Below are 10,450 nucleotides of genomic sequence, written 5' to 3'. Positions count from 1 at the left end.
GACAAGGCCTATGCAGTGAGGGGAGGCAGGGCTGGGGGCTGGAGGGGTTGTTTGTAGTGACTTGCCGCATACTTAATGGCCAGTGTGTGGGACCTCCCCCTAACCTGATAGCCACAGGTCTGGTGGGAGAGCCCTTAATCCTGGCAGGCCTTGGGCGCCAGCTCTGATGTCAACCCAACAGTCTGCCGCCCCCGCTCCTTGCCTCCTGAAGTGGCCACCCAGCCAAGGACAGGGCCGCCTGCCCACCTCCTGGGTGTGGGTGCTGCCTGGCTGGCGCTTCTGCCACCAGCTCTGTACGCGCTCACCTCAGCCAGGCCAGCATGCTGGGCACCATGCTCCTGCTGCTGGCCCTGCTCCCGGGGACCACCACCTTGCCCAGCGAGCCAGCTGGTATGTACAGGCAAGGGGACATGGCCCGGCACAAACCCGTTCTTGTGCTGCCCTATCAACGCAATCTCTCATCTACCCTGCCTGGGGGAATGGGGGGGGGTGGGTGGAAGGTGGGGTCTCCCCCACCCCCGATTCCAGGTTGTCTTGGATCCCCAACTTCAAACTCCCCAGCAGCCATGGTGAGGCTAAGGGCTGTGGGAGGGGAGTGGTCTGCACAAATGATCTTAGGTACTGTGCACGGGTGATCCTGGACGTTTAGATAACATCCTTTGAGAAGAACATAGTCGAGTGCCTCCTGAAGGCAGATGGGGGTAGTGGGGTGACCACACACCCCAGTGGGGGCTCCCCAGTGCCTATTCCCTTTGCTGCTGCTGCCCTCAGTCCAGAAGTGAGGAACCAGACATGGGGAAAAGCCCTGGACCCTGGTGGCCAGGCTGGGCTTCCATGATGCCGAAAGGGCTGGAGGAAGACCCCCTTGCTGTTATCCCCAACCCTTAGAAAGGAAAGGGTGGGGTCAGCATCGTCCCCCCTAGACGGCCCTGCTGTGACCCCGAAGCAGTCCCTGGGCCTGGGTGGGTGGGGGGAGGAGAGGACCTTTGTGCTCACCCAGACTGACCATCCACCGTCAGGCGCCCCTCAGCCCCGCCCCCGCCGGGGATCCTTTGCCCGCTGCAGGTGGAGAAGACGGGGTCTGGGAAAAGGGGCGCCTCCCCAGGAAGGTGCAGCTTTGCGTCCAGGCTCAGGGGCTGGGCTGGGACGTCCTGGGGGTCTCCAGAGGGTACATCACAGCAGCTTTATGGCTGAGGGTGTGAGGCACAGAGCCGAGCGCAGGTGAATCCTCCACCACAACTGCATCCATCTTCCAAAGAAGGCAGGGGAGGCGGGAGGTTGGCCGGGGGAACCAAGAGACAGCGCGTCCTCCCTCTCCTGTGCCACTCTTTCTCCCCGCCAGAGCCCCCGTTCCCTGCGGCGCCCGGGCCCTGGCTGCGCCGACCCCTTTTCAGTCTGGAGCTGTCGGACGCGGAGGATGCCTTCCCGCGCCGTGCGGGGCCGCTCGAGGTCCCAGCGGACAGCCGGGTGTTTGTGCAGGTAGACGCGGGACGCACGGAGGCCGGGTGAGGGCCGGTGGGGGCTGCCGATCCTGACGGCGACCCCGCCCCCCAGGCGTCCCTGGCCCGTCCCTCCCCGCGCTGGGGCTTGGCCCTGCACCGCTGCTCCGTAACACCGTCCTCGCGCCCGGCCCCGGCCCCTGCCCTGGCGCTGCTGCGCGGGGGCTGCTCCGCCGACTCCTCGGTCACCTTCCCGCCACCGCGGCCGCTCCTCGGTGCCGCCCGGCCCGCGCGTTTCAGCTTCCGCCTGCGCCCGGTCTTCAACGCCTCTGTGCAGTTCCTGCACTGCCAACTGAGTCGCTGCCGCCGCCTCCGCAGAGCCCGCTGGACGCCTGCGCCTTTGACAATGCCTCCACTGTCCCCGGTGCGCGGGCGCAGGACCGGGAACCTCGGCGCCCGGGCCGATCAAGGGTTGGGCGCAAGCGCCTCTGACATCCGAGGGAGAAACTCCTTAGGGTTTGGACATCTGGGTGCTTTTAGACCTGGGGGCGGTGGTTATCTCGAAACTGGGAGTAGGTACTGGGTCTCAGGCTGGGGTTGGGGGCAGAGACGTCCGAAGGGCCAGATTTCCAGGGTTCTAGTGATGCGATCCCTGGTTGCAACAGAGCGCTGGACACTTAGATCTGCCTGCGGCCCAGTCCGTGGAGTCCGGCCCCTGACATTCCCGTCTCTTGTGCCCCCTTCCTTGCAGCGTCTGCCTCAGGATGAGGCGTGCGCGGGCGCCGGCAGTGGGAGCGACGAGAGCCCGGGTGCTGACAGCCCCCGCCTGCACACACTGACGCAGCCCATCGCGGTGACTGTGCCACGGCTGCCCCCCAGTGAGCGCGCAGCGGTCCTCCGCGGGGGGACCTCTGGGGTCCAGAAGAGGGGTGGGGAGGACATCTGAGGCCTGATCCCAGTCTTAGCGTTGTACTTCTCACAGGGCTACCCAAGGGCTTCCCCGGCAGAGCTGTGCTCCCCGAGTCTCCCGCGCCGACCCCGCAGGCCCTGGAGCCCGCGCCGGTGGTAGCGCTGGTGTTGGCCGCTTTCGTGCTGGGCGCCGCTGTGGCCGCCGGGCTCAGCCTCGTGTGCGCGCACTCAGGTACCAATCTCCGCCCTCCGGGATCTCCGCCTGGCCCCCAGTCTATTCCAGCGCGTCGGCCTGCTCCGCCCTGAACATCCCTAGACCGGCCTCCGCTACGCCCGCAGCAGCCTCCAGGGGTCGCCCTAGCTCCTGCCCTGCTCACCGCAACCCCTACTCCTCAGCTTCCCTCTCTTCTCCAGCGCCCCAACTCCACGGTCAGCCCCCCGAGAGCCTCGCCCAGCGGCCCCCCGCCCAGGAGGCCCCAGTGAGGCAGGTAAGTGTCGGGGCGCAGGAAGGAGGGAGAGTGTAACGTGGGGCAGGTTAAGACAGATGGAGGAGGGAGGTGATGACAATGATCTTCATAGCCCGTTCTTTCGGAGAAGGCAATGGCACCCCACTCCAGTACTCTTGCCTGGAAAATCCCATGGATGGAGGAGCCTGGTAGGTTGCAGTCCATGGAGACGCGAAGAGTCAGACACGACTGAGCGACTTCACTTTCACTTTTCACTTTCACGCATTGGAGAAGGAAATGGCAGCCCACTCCAGTGTTCTTGCCTGGAGAATCCGAGACGGCGGAGCCTGGTGGGCTGCTGTCTGTGGGGTCGCACAGAGTCGGACATGACTGAAGCGACTTAGCAGCAGCAGCACCGTTCTTTCTGACAGGCGGAGTTCCAAATGATTAACGAATATTAATCCTTGCAAAAACTTTCTACTATAATCCCCACAATATAAGGAAAATGAGGCACTCTCTGAAATGGACTTGCCAAAGGTCACAAAAATTTAGTGGAACTGGGATTCGAACTCAGGTGGTGGGTGACCCGTAGCCGACTGCGGGTTTAGTGTCGTGAGAAAGGATCTCAACACCTCACATAGGCACTAGGAAAAGAGAATTCGGGTTTCAGACTCTGCCCAGTTTCATCCACTCTCACCCGGCCACGCAGACTGATGGGGCGGTGGGCGATGGGTTGAGAAGGGGGTGACCAGCCTTAGCGTCCTCTCCCCGCTCAGCCTGAGTCGCCTCTTTCCAGAGATGGAGAGCCCACAGCAGGATCCGGAGACAAACCAGCCACGGCCTCGTATTAGGCCCGCCAGTACCTGGGACTCATGGGACTACAATCGCTGCGCCCCGCCCTCCTTGCTTCTCCTCCCACCCTCCCACCTGGGCCCAAAATAAACCTCTGGCCTGGACTGCGGCTTTCTGAAGTCCGCGCGTGCGCGTGCCGCGGGGGTGGGGATTCCGGGCCGGAAGAGGTCCAGACTGGAGGGGAGGGGCTTTGAGGCGGGGCTCACACGCCCTTATACACGTGTGCAAATACCGCCCACGGGCATTTTGCCCCTAACAAAAGGGAACACCCAATCCTGACAGCTTAGCCTCGTCTCCTCCTCCAAACCTGCATCAGCTCATCGGCCTTCTCAAAACCTCTCCGCTCTCCACTCCCACGGCCCGGACCCTGCCCTTGCTAAGACCTCGAGCTCAAGTCTCTGCTTCAAGCTCCTCTCCGTCTAGCCTTAAGGTCCTTAAATCCCTCCTGCCTGACCTCACCCTCCTCAGAGCATAGACAAGGGCGGGATTTTAGCTCCATTTTACGGCTGAGGAAACTGAGGCTCGGCAAGGTCACATCATTTAAATCACCAATCTGGGCTATCCGACCTCACAGCTGAGGTTCTTGGCTACAAAGCACATAACAGGAGTTTCACAAGACTTATTCCTGGAATGGAGGGAAGGGATGAGATCTAAGGTCTCGGCTCCAGTTCACGAATGAGACAGAATGCGGGCGGTGGGGTCCTTAGCCTCAGTTAGATACCAGTCCCCATCGCTTCTGCTGTAGGCAGTTCCCTAACGGCCTGCAAACGCAGAACCACGCCCCCATCCAATTCTGCTTCCGCGCGGGGTCATTTGGACCCAGAGGCCGCCGTAACCCCGCCCACCAAGGAAACACTCCGGAACGACGCCGACGCCCTCACCCGCCTCACCGGCATGAAGCCACCGCAGCGGCGGCGAGCGATCCCGAGGCGCTATCTGGTTGAGGTGACTGGCCCCGCGGCCTGGAAAGCCAGCGAAAAGCGGCAGCTGTTACGACTACTGCAGGCGCGACAGGGCCAACCAGAACTGGACGCCGCCGAGCTGGCCCGAGAGTTGCCGGGCCGGAGCAAGACCGAGGTGAGAAGAGTCCCGAAATGGGAGCAAGGCTGGAGGCGGAGCTAGGATGTGTCCAGGGCTGGCAGAGGGGCGGGCCTTGAGGGTGGGCTGGACGAAAGTGAGGCTTGGGGGCGGGGCCTTGGAGTGGGCCTGTCGAGGGTGAGGCGGGGACGAGGCCGAGGTTGAGGAACCGGAAGAACGGCGGAGGAGGCGGGACTAGTGCGAGGCTGGGCCTTGTGTGGCTGCGAGAAGCTGAGGGCGGGGTGAGGGCGGGGTGAGGGCGGGACAGAGTGAGTCGAGGGGCGGGGCGAGGAGGAGGTCTTGTCGCAGAAGTCGGAGGGGCGGAGCGAAGGCAAAATTTAGGGGCGGGGCGAGCTCTGAGTTTGTTCGGAGGCCCCAGAATGGGTCTTCTCTGCTAGCTCAGATGGTGAAGAAATCTGCCTGCAATGCAGGCGGCACCGATTCGATCCCTGGGTCGGGAAGATCCCCTGGAGAAGGGAATGGCTACTCACTCTAGTATTCTTGCCCGGAGAACTCCATGGACAAAGGAGCCTGAAGGACTGCAGTCCATGGGGTCGCTAAGAGTCGGCAACGACTGAGCGACAAACACTTTCCTTCACTTCCCAGAATGGGTGCAGGTCGCAGCGGGACTGGACAGGAATGTGGTTGAAGTGGGAGTCAGGGAAATAGAGTGGAGTGGAAGAAGCGGGTAGGTGACTTGGATAGTACTTAACCACGGGTGTGGGCTGTGGCTGCGGGGAGGAGCCAGAACCGGCCAGGGCCTTGTATCTTTGTCAGGTAGCTGGTCATGCCTAGGGCCTTGGCCGGAGAGCCCCGGGCAGAGTCCCTATGACCCTTAACCCCTGGCCAGCGGGAGGCTAGGGAGCAGTGGCTAGCCCTGGAACAGGCAGGACTGCCTAGCCCTGGGTTCTAGAAGGTCCATTTGGCCTCTTCTTACTTCCCAGATCGAGGACTTTCTCCGGCAGCTCAAGGGCCGAGTGGCCCGGAAGGCCATTCAGAGGATACATCCAGGTGGCCCAAAGGGTCCAAGGCGCTGGGAAACACAGACCCCAGCCCCCATCGAGGTGAGCTGGGGCAAGGCTCCCCAGGGCTGGCCCCTGGGGAATGAGGTGGGAGTTCGGGGGGATAATCTGGACAGGGGAGCTCCAGGAGGAGTAGGGTATGGGGGACTCCCGAGGATTAATCCCTAAGTACCTTCTGCTTGTTCCACCCAGGTGTGGATCGATCTGGCTGAGAAGATAACAGGCCCTCTGGAGGAGGCACTTACTGTGGCTTTCTCACAGGTAGAGCCATTCCCTCCAGGCAGGATGGGGGTGTCCCAGAGGACAGGGTCATATACATGAGTCTAAGCTGGACCTGGCTCCCTTCCCTTTGCCAGCTCTGTGATTCTGGCCCGTCACTGGTCACCCTAGCCTCCGTGTCCACCCTCTCAGCCTTCCTCAGGGTTGGGGGGTGGGGGGGTGGATTTGAAGGTTTTCTCCTGCAGGGCAGGGGAGTAACCCGTGGGGACACTTCCGCCTTTCCTTCCCTGATGTTTCTCTGCCTGCCAGGCGCTCGGCATCGCTGCCACGGAGCCCATCAACCTCCTGCACTCGGTGCCCTCCAAGCCCACGCAGGCTTGCGGGAAACTACTGCCCCTCAGCGCCCCTGGAGGACAGGAGGACCTGGGTCCTGAGGCTTCCAGCCCCGCCCCCAAGGCCTCCGGAGGGCATGAGGTTCCTGGCTCCACCCCCAAGACGCAAGGCCCTGTTCCTGAGGCATCCTCCGAGTCCCTGACTGGCCAGTCTGCTGAGGGAGACTTTTCTGTGGACTTCGAGAAGATCTACACGTACCTGTCATCCGTCTCCCGCGGTGGCCAGGTCCCTGAGCTTTCCGCAGCTGGTGAGGAGGGAGGAGCCGGCACTCTGGGGGCGGGTTCTTTGGTGGCCAGCCCCGCCCTCCCGACTCATCCCCTTTCCATCCTTCACCAGAGTCCGCTGTGGTCCTTGACCTGCTCATGGCGCTTCCTGAGGAGTTGTCCCGTCTGCCCTGCGCCACCCTGGTTGAACACATGTCGGGTATGTACCGACATCTGACGGCCCCTCAGCGTGACCTTGCCAGTGGGGGCCTGGCGTCCAGAACTGAGGATAGCGGGGCAGGTTCCAGGGGTCAGGAGGAGACTGGCCAGGCCACCCCTCAGGCCCCCGAGAATGCTGGCTCCAGCCAGCCCATAACCTCTTGGCAAGCGGCTGGGGTGTGCCCCCTGAACCCGTTCCTGGTACCCTTGGAGCTTCTGGGCCAGGTGGCAAGGTAGGGGCCTGGCAGGCAGGGGATACTCCAGACCTCGGTGAGCCCCCAGACCCTCAATCCTGCTTGGTCTGGCCCTGGGTTGTCATGAGGCCCTTGCCACAGTGGAAGGTCCCTGAGGCAATGTGCAGTGGCCTTAACATGCTTGATACAGTGGGGGTCTCAGAGACGGAAGCCCAATTGTACAAGGAGAGGTTCAGCCATACAACTGGCTAGGCTAACACCACCATCAAATATTTCCCCTACTGGTTCCTCATCCCCTTCCGAAGCTCAGTATCCCGTGTCCTGTAATGGTGAATAAAGTTCTTGTCAACCCCCCTGACTGACTCTTTCTCCTGTGAGTTAGAGGTGGGAGAGGGTTCAAAATGCTGGAGGGAAAATCTGAGCTGGAGAACCACAGCTTAGAGTTCCTGGGGTCTGAGGGCGGTCTGTCAGGCAGGAGGGTGCGGTGGGCAGTGAAGTGACCCTAGGTGATTGTTTGGAGGGTCTTGGCCTGAGCCTGACTGAGGTGGGGGAGGCAGGTCCCCAGCCAGGGGAGACTGAGGGGTGGGCTGCCCGTGTGTCAGGAAGTTGGAGGGAGGGGAGTGAGTCCCTGAGGTGGCCTTGGGGAGGGAGGGAGAGCTGGAGGGGGAACAGAGGAGCAGAGAAGGGAGCACAGCTGGGTGGAGGGCAAGGCTGGGCTCCCGGTGGCTGTCAAATGCCTCATGTTTGCAGGGGTGCTCCTGGGTCTCTCCCCCTGCCCGGCCCCCTCCATCAGCCTCCCTGAGGGTGCGGGGGCAGGGACCGGCTGGTTCGGGCTGGGCCGGGGCACCAGGCGTCCTCCCACAGCACTGCCTTCCCCCAGATCTCACCAGTCATCTAAGAGCTGGCGAATTTTCTGTTCACGGAGCCTGTGCATTCACACAACCTTCCTTTTATAGCAACACTCAGTTTCTCCCCACACACACTGCACACAGCTCCCCCAGGGCGCACAACACTTCTCCCAGGCAGGCCATGGAATGGAGCCAGCCCACTCCATGACCACAGCCCCACCACACCAGACCTGAGGTTCCCGAAGTTGATGGTGGGACGGAGGGATCAGGTCAGAGTGGTCTGGGGCTGCAGGTATGGTCAAAGTACCAGGAGGCCACGTCAGGTCTCGGAGACAACCTCCAGGGCTGGCTGAGGGTGCCCCATCCCAGCTGTCTACCGGGCTAAGTCCATCAATGGCCCCCAGAGTTGCCCCAAGTTAAGGGAAGGAAGGGTGGTCTTGGCTCTTTCTGGAATGGGGGGAATTAGAGATGGTTAGCCTCAGTTCCCCAGAGCATGCATCTGGGTGTTTCTCAGCCCTGGGCAGCTCTTAAGAGTGTGCAAAAGTCAGCCGTGGGTTCAGATTCTAGCTCTGGCAAGTTACTGAACCTGTCTGGACCCGAGTCCCCAGGCCTGTAGAATGACGATGCTAACAGGATCCTGAAAATACAAGAGGCCAAGTGCAGAGTCGCTACCTCAGCACACTGCTTGGCATGCAGTAAGCGCTCAATAATAGCTTTTATTAACAGCATGGGCTCAGAGGCAGGGAGGAGTGAGAGGCCAGGGGAGGGTCTGGGGAGGGGTGTGTGGCTGAGGGATCGGGGGAGGTAGCAGGGGAGCCAAAGAAAGGTGGAGGTCGTAACAGAGGGAGGGGCGCGCTGACCTGAACTGGGGCCTGGGCTGGGGGCGGGAGGGAACCTGTCTGCCCTCTCCTCCCGTGGAAGGAGCCACGCATCCTGGACACAGCAGCCATTGTCGCTCTTCAGGCTCTGTCTCCGGGGCAGGCCGCGCAGGGCATATTGGTATGCAGTGTCCCACCCCGTGAGCCCAGGAGAGCCTGCCCGGCAAGGCCGAAACCCGAGGAGGGGCTCAGCGCTTACGGGCGGGGTTGCGCGGGGTGGGGAGTGAGGATGGTCACAGAACAAGGAGGAAGGGAAAGGATATGGGGGTCTCCGAATCCAGGAGTGGACAGGACACTCATGCTGCTGGGCGGCAGGACAACAGCAGAGAAACACCTACACGCTGGGGGTGGAGGGGCGGGACAGGGCAGGGTAAAGGCACGAAGTGGGGCTCCGGCCTGGCCAGGAGGGAAGATGGGAGGGGTCTGAGGGGGGAGGGCTTGGACTTCTCCTCATGCCCTCCCCACTCGGGCTGCGGGCTCGCGGGGCAGGATCCCGAGCGCGGTCCAGGCCTGGCGGCGGCCCTGGGAGAAAAACCCCGCTGAGGGCCGGCCAGGGGCGCCGCACCACTCAGACCAGCGCGTAGTCGAACTGCCCGCGCTCGAGCGCCTCCTTGTGGTCGGTCCAGGACGAGGCGGGCATGCGGCTGTAGGGGTCGAGCAGGATACGCACGCAGCGCACCATCAGCAGCACCAGCACCACGAGCAGGCACAGCACGAAGGCGAACACGGTGCGCTGCTCCGCGTCCAGGCCCGCACCCACCGGGGGCCCCGTAGACGGCGGCAGCGGCTCGGGGGACAGCGTCCACGTCGCGCTCATGGCTCACATCGCCGCGCGCCCTGGGGAGGAGGGGCCCGCCCGGGATGCGGGGATGAAGCTGCGACCTCCCTCTCCCCCGCGTCGCCCCCTCCCCCCACTCCCTGCCGAGTCCCAGCCCCCGCCTGCGCCTCAGTCCCGGGGCTACGCCCATGCCCGGCCCGCGGGCACCCAACTCCGGGCGTGCTCGCAGGTGGGGACGCTATGAACAAGGAGAGGAAACCCCGACCCGGCCGGTCCGCGCACAACAGGTGCGAACGCACGGCCCGGGGAGGCGGCGGGGGCTCGACCCGGCTCCCCCGCCCCACTCCCTTTGTTCTTGGTCCCGGGGACCCCCCTCCCCCACCACCTCCGTCCCGCAGCGCCCCTCACCCTGGCCTGGACCGGGACCGGGACCCAGCGCCCGGCAGCCGCGCTGTCTTCCGGGACCCGCACCCTGTCCGCTCTTGGCCTCTCCGCGGCGGCCGCGGCGGCGGCCCCGGCTCTGCCCACCCCACCCGCCCCTGGAGCCGCGGAGACCGAGGCAGGCGAGCAGCGCGCGAGCCGGGCCGCCGCGGCTGTTCCCATGGCGACGGGGGGGCGGGGCCGCCGCGGGGGGCGGAGGCTGCGCAGGGAGCGGCGCTCGCGCCCGCGACCCCGCCCCGCCCACCGGGAAAACCGGGCCCCGCCCTGAGCCGCTGCAGAGACCACCGGTCCCAAAGAACGGTGAGCACCAAGGACTTCACCCTCCCACCCCCACCAGCACTCCTAAACCTCCCAGCCAGACCTCAGCTCCCACACCCCCATTCTCCTCTGCAACTGACCCCTCAGTTTCCGTTTGAAGGATCCCAGTGCCCCAAAAACTCATTCGGGCGCTAAAGGTCCTCTGGCCCCAGGGACCCCAACCTTCAACCTTCAAGAGACCCCAGCCAGGTCACCGAAAACCTCCATAGCTTTT

At 63.6% G+C, this 10,450-nt stretch overlaps 3 protein-coding genes across 5 annotated transcripts; 2 read left to right on the top strand and 1 right to left on the bottom strand.

Annotated features, from left to right (window-relative positions):
* The first annotated feature begins 40 nt into the window (after positions 1-40).
* TGFBR3L (transforming growth factor beta receptor 3 like) lies at positions 41-3,779 on the top strand. 3 transcript variants are annotated; one of them, XM_043466460.1, is made up of 7 exons: positions 41-390; positions 1,343-1,479; positions 1,555-1,863; positions 2,191-2,317; positions 2,422-2,580; positions 2,745-2,836; positions 3,591-3,779. In XM_043466460.1, the coding sequence occupies exons 1-7, from the start codon at positions 321-323 to the stop codon at positions 3,762-3,764; spliced, it is 1,068 nt and encodes a 355-aa protein (XP_043322395.1). In that variant the 5' UTR covers positions 41-320; the 3' UTR covers positions 3,765-3,779. The 3 variants fall into 3 exon arrangements, with proteins under 3 accessions (XP_043322395.1, XP_043322394.1, XP_043322393.1); XM_043466459.1 differs by having other exon boundaries at positions 1,555-2,317; positions 2,763-2,836; XM_043466458.1 differs by having other exon boundaries at positions 1,555-2,317.
* A 761-nt stretch (positions 3,780-4,540) lies between these two features.
* Positions 4,541-7,331, top strand: SNAPC2 (small nuclear RNA activating complex polypeptide 2). Its single transcript, XM_043466463.1, has 5 exons — positions 4,541-4,723; positions 5,668-5,787; positions 5,938-6,006; positions 6,274-6,604; positions 6,694-7,331. Exons 1-5 carry the CDS (start codon positions 4,541-4,543, stop codon positions 7,014-7,016), a joined length of 1,026 nt encoding a protein of 341 aa, XP_043322398.1. The 3' UTR covers positions 7,017-7,331.
* Positions 7,332-8,490: 1,159 nt separating this feature from the next.
* Positions 8,491-10,075, bottom strand: CTXN1 (cortexin 1). The gene is made up of 2 exons (XM_043466450.1): positions 9,886-10,075; positions 8,491-9,536 (listed from the first exon to the last, which is right to left on the bottom strand). Exon 2 carries the CDS (start codon positions 9,514-9,516, stop codon positions 9,268-9,270), a length of 249 nt encoding a protein of 82 aa, XP_043322385.1. The 5' UTR covers positions 9,517-9,536; positions 9,886-10,075; the 3' UTR covers positions 8,491-9,267.
* Positions 10,076-10,450: the final 375 nt, after the last annotated feature.

The sequence above is a fragment of the Cervus canadensis genome, chromosome 4 (genome assembly GCF_019320065.1).
Source record: "Cervus canadensis isolate Bull #8, Minnesota chromosome 4, ASM1932006v1, whole genome shotgun sequence".
Lineage (NCBI taxonomy): Eukaryota > Metazoa > Chordata > Mammalia > Artiodactyla > Cervidae > Cervus > Cervus canadensis.
This window is presented reverse-complemented; position numbering and strand designations above follow the sequence as displayed.

Bases quoted from the DNA above. Each gene is read 5' to 3' on its own strand.
- TGFBR3L (XM_043466458.1), top strand. From the start codon at position 321: ATGCTGGGCACCATGCTCCTGCTGCTGGCCCTGCTCCCGGGGACCACC. The intron at 391-1,342 runs GTATGTACAGGC...TCTCCCCGCCAG, and splicing joins CTTGCCCAGCGAGCCAGCTG to AGCCCCCGTTCCCTGCGGCG. The intron at 2,837-3,590 runs GTAAGTGTCGGG...GCCTCTTTCCAG, and splicing joins AGGAGGCCCCAGTGAGGCAG to AGATGGAGAGCCCACAGCAG.
- SNAPC2 (XM_043466463.1), top strand. From the start codon at position 4,541: ATGAAGCCACCGCAGCGGCGGCGAGCGATCCCGAGGCGCTATCTGGTT. The intron at 5,788-5,937 runs GTGAGCTGGGGC...TGTTCCACCCAG, and splicing joins AGACCCCAGCCCCCATCGAG to GTGTGGATCGATCTGGCTGA. The intron at 6,007-6,273 runs GTAGAGCCATTC...TCTGCCTGCCAG, and splicing joins TTACTGTGGCTTTCTCACAG to GCGCTCGGCATCGCTGCCAC.
- CTXN1 (XM_043466450.1), bottom strand. From the start codon at position 9,516: ATGAGCGCGACGTGGACGCTGTCCCCCGAGCCGCTGCCGCCGTCTACG.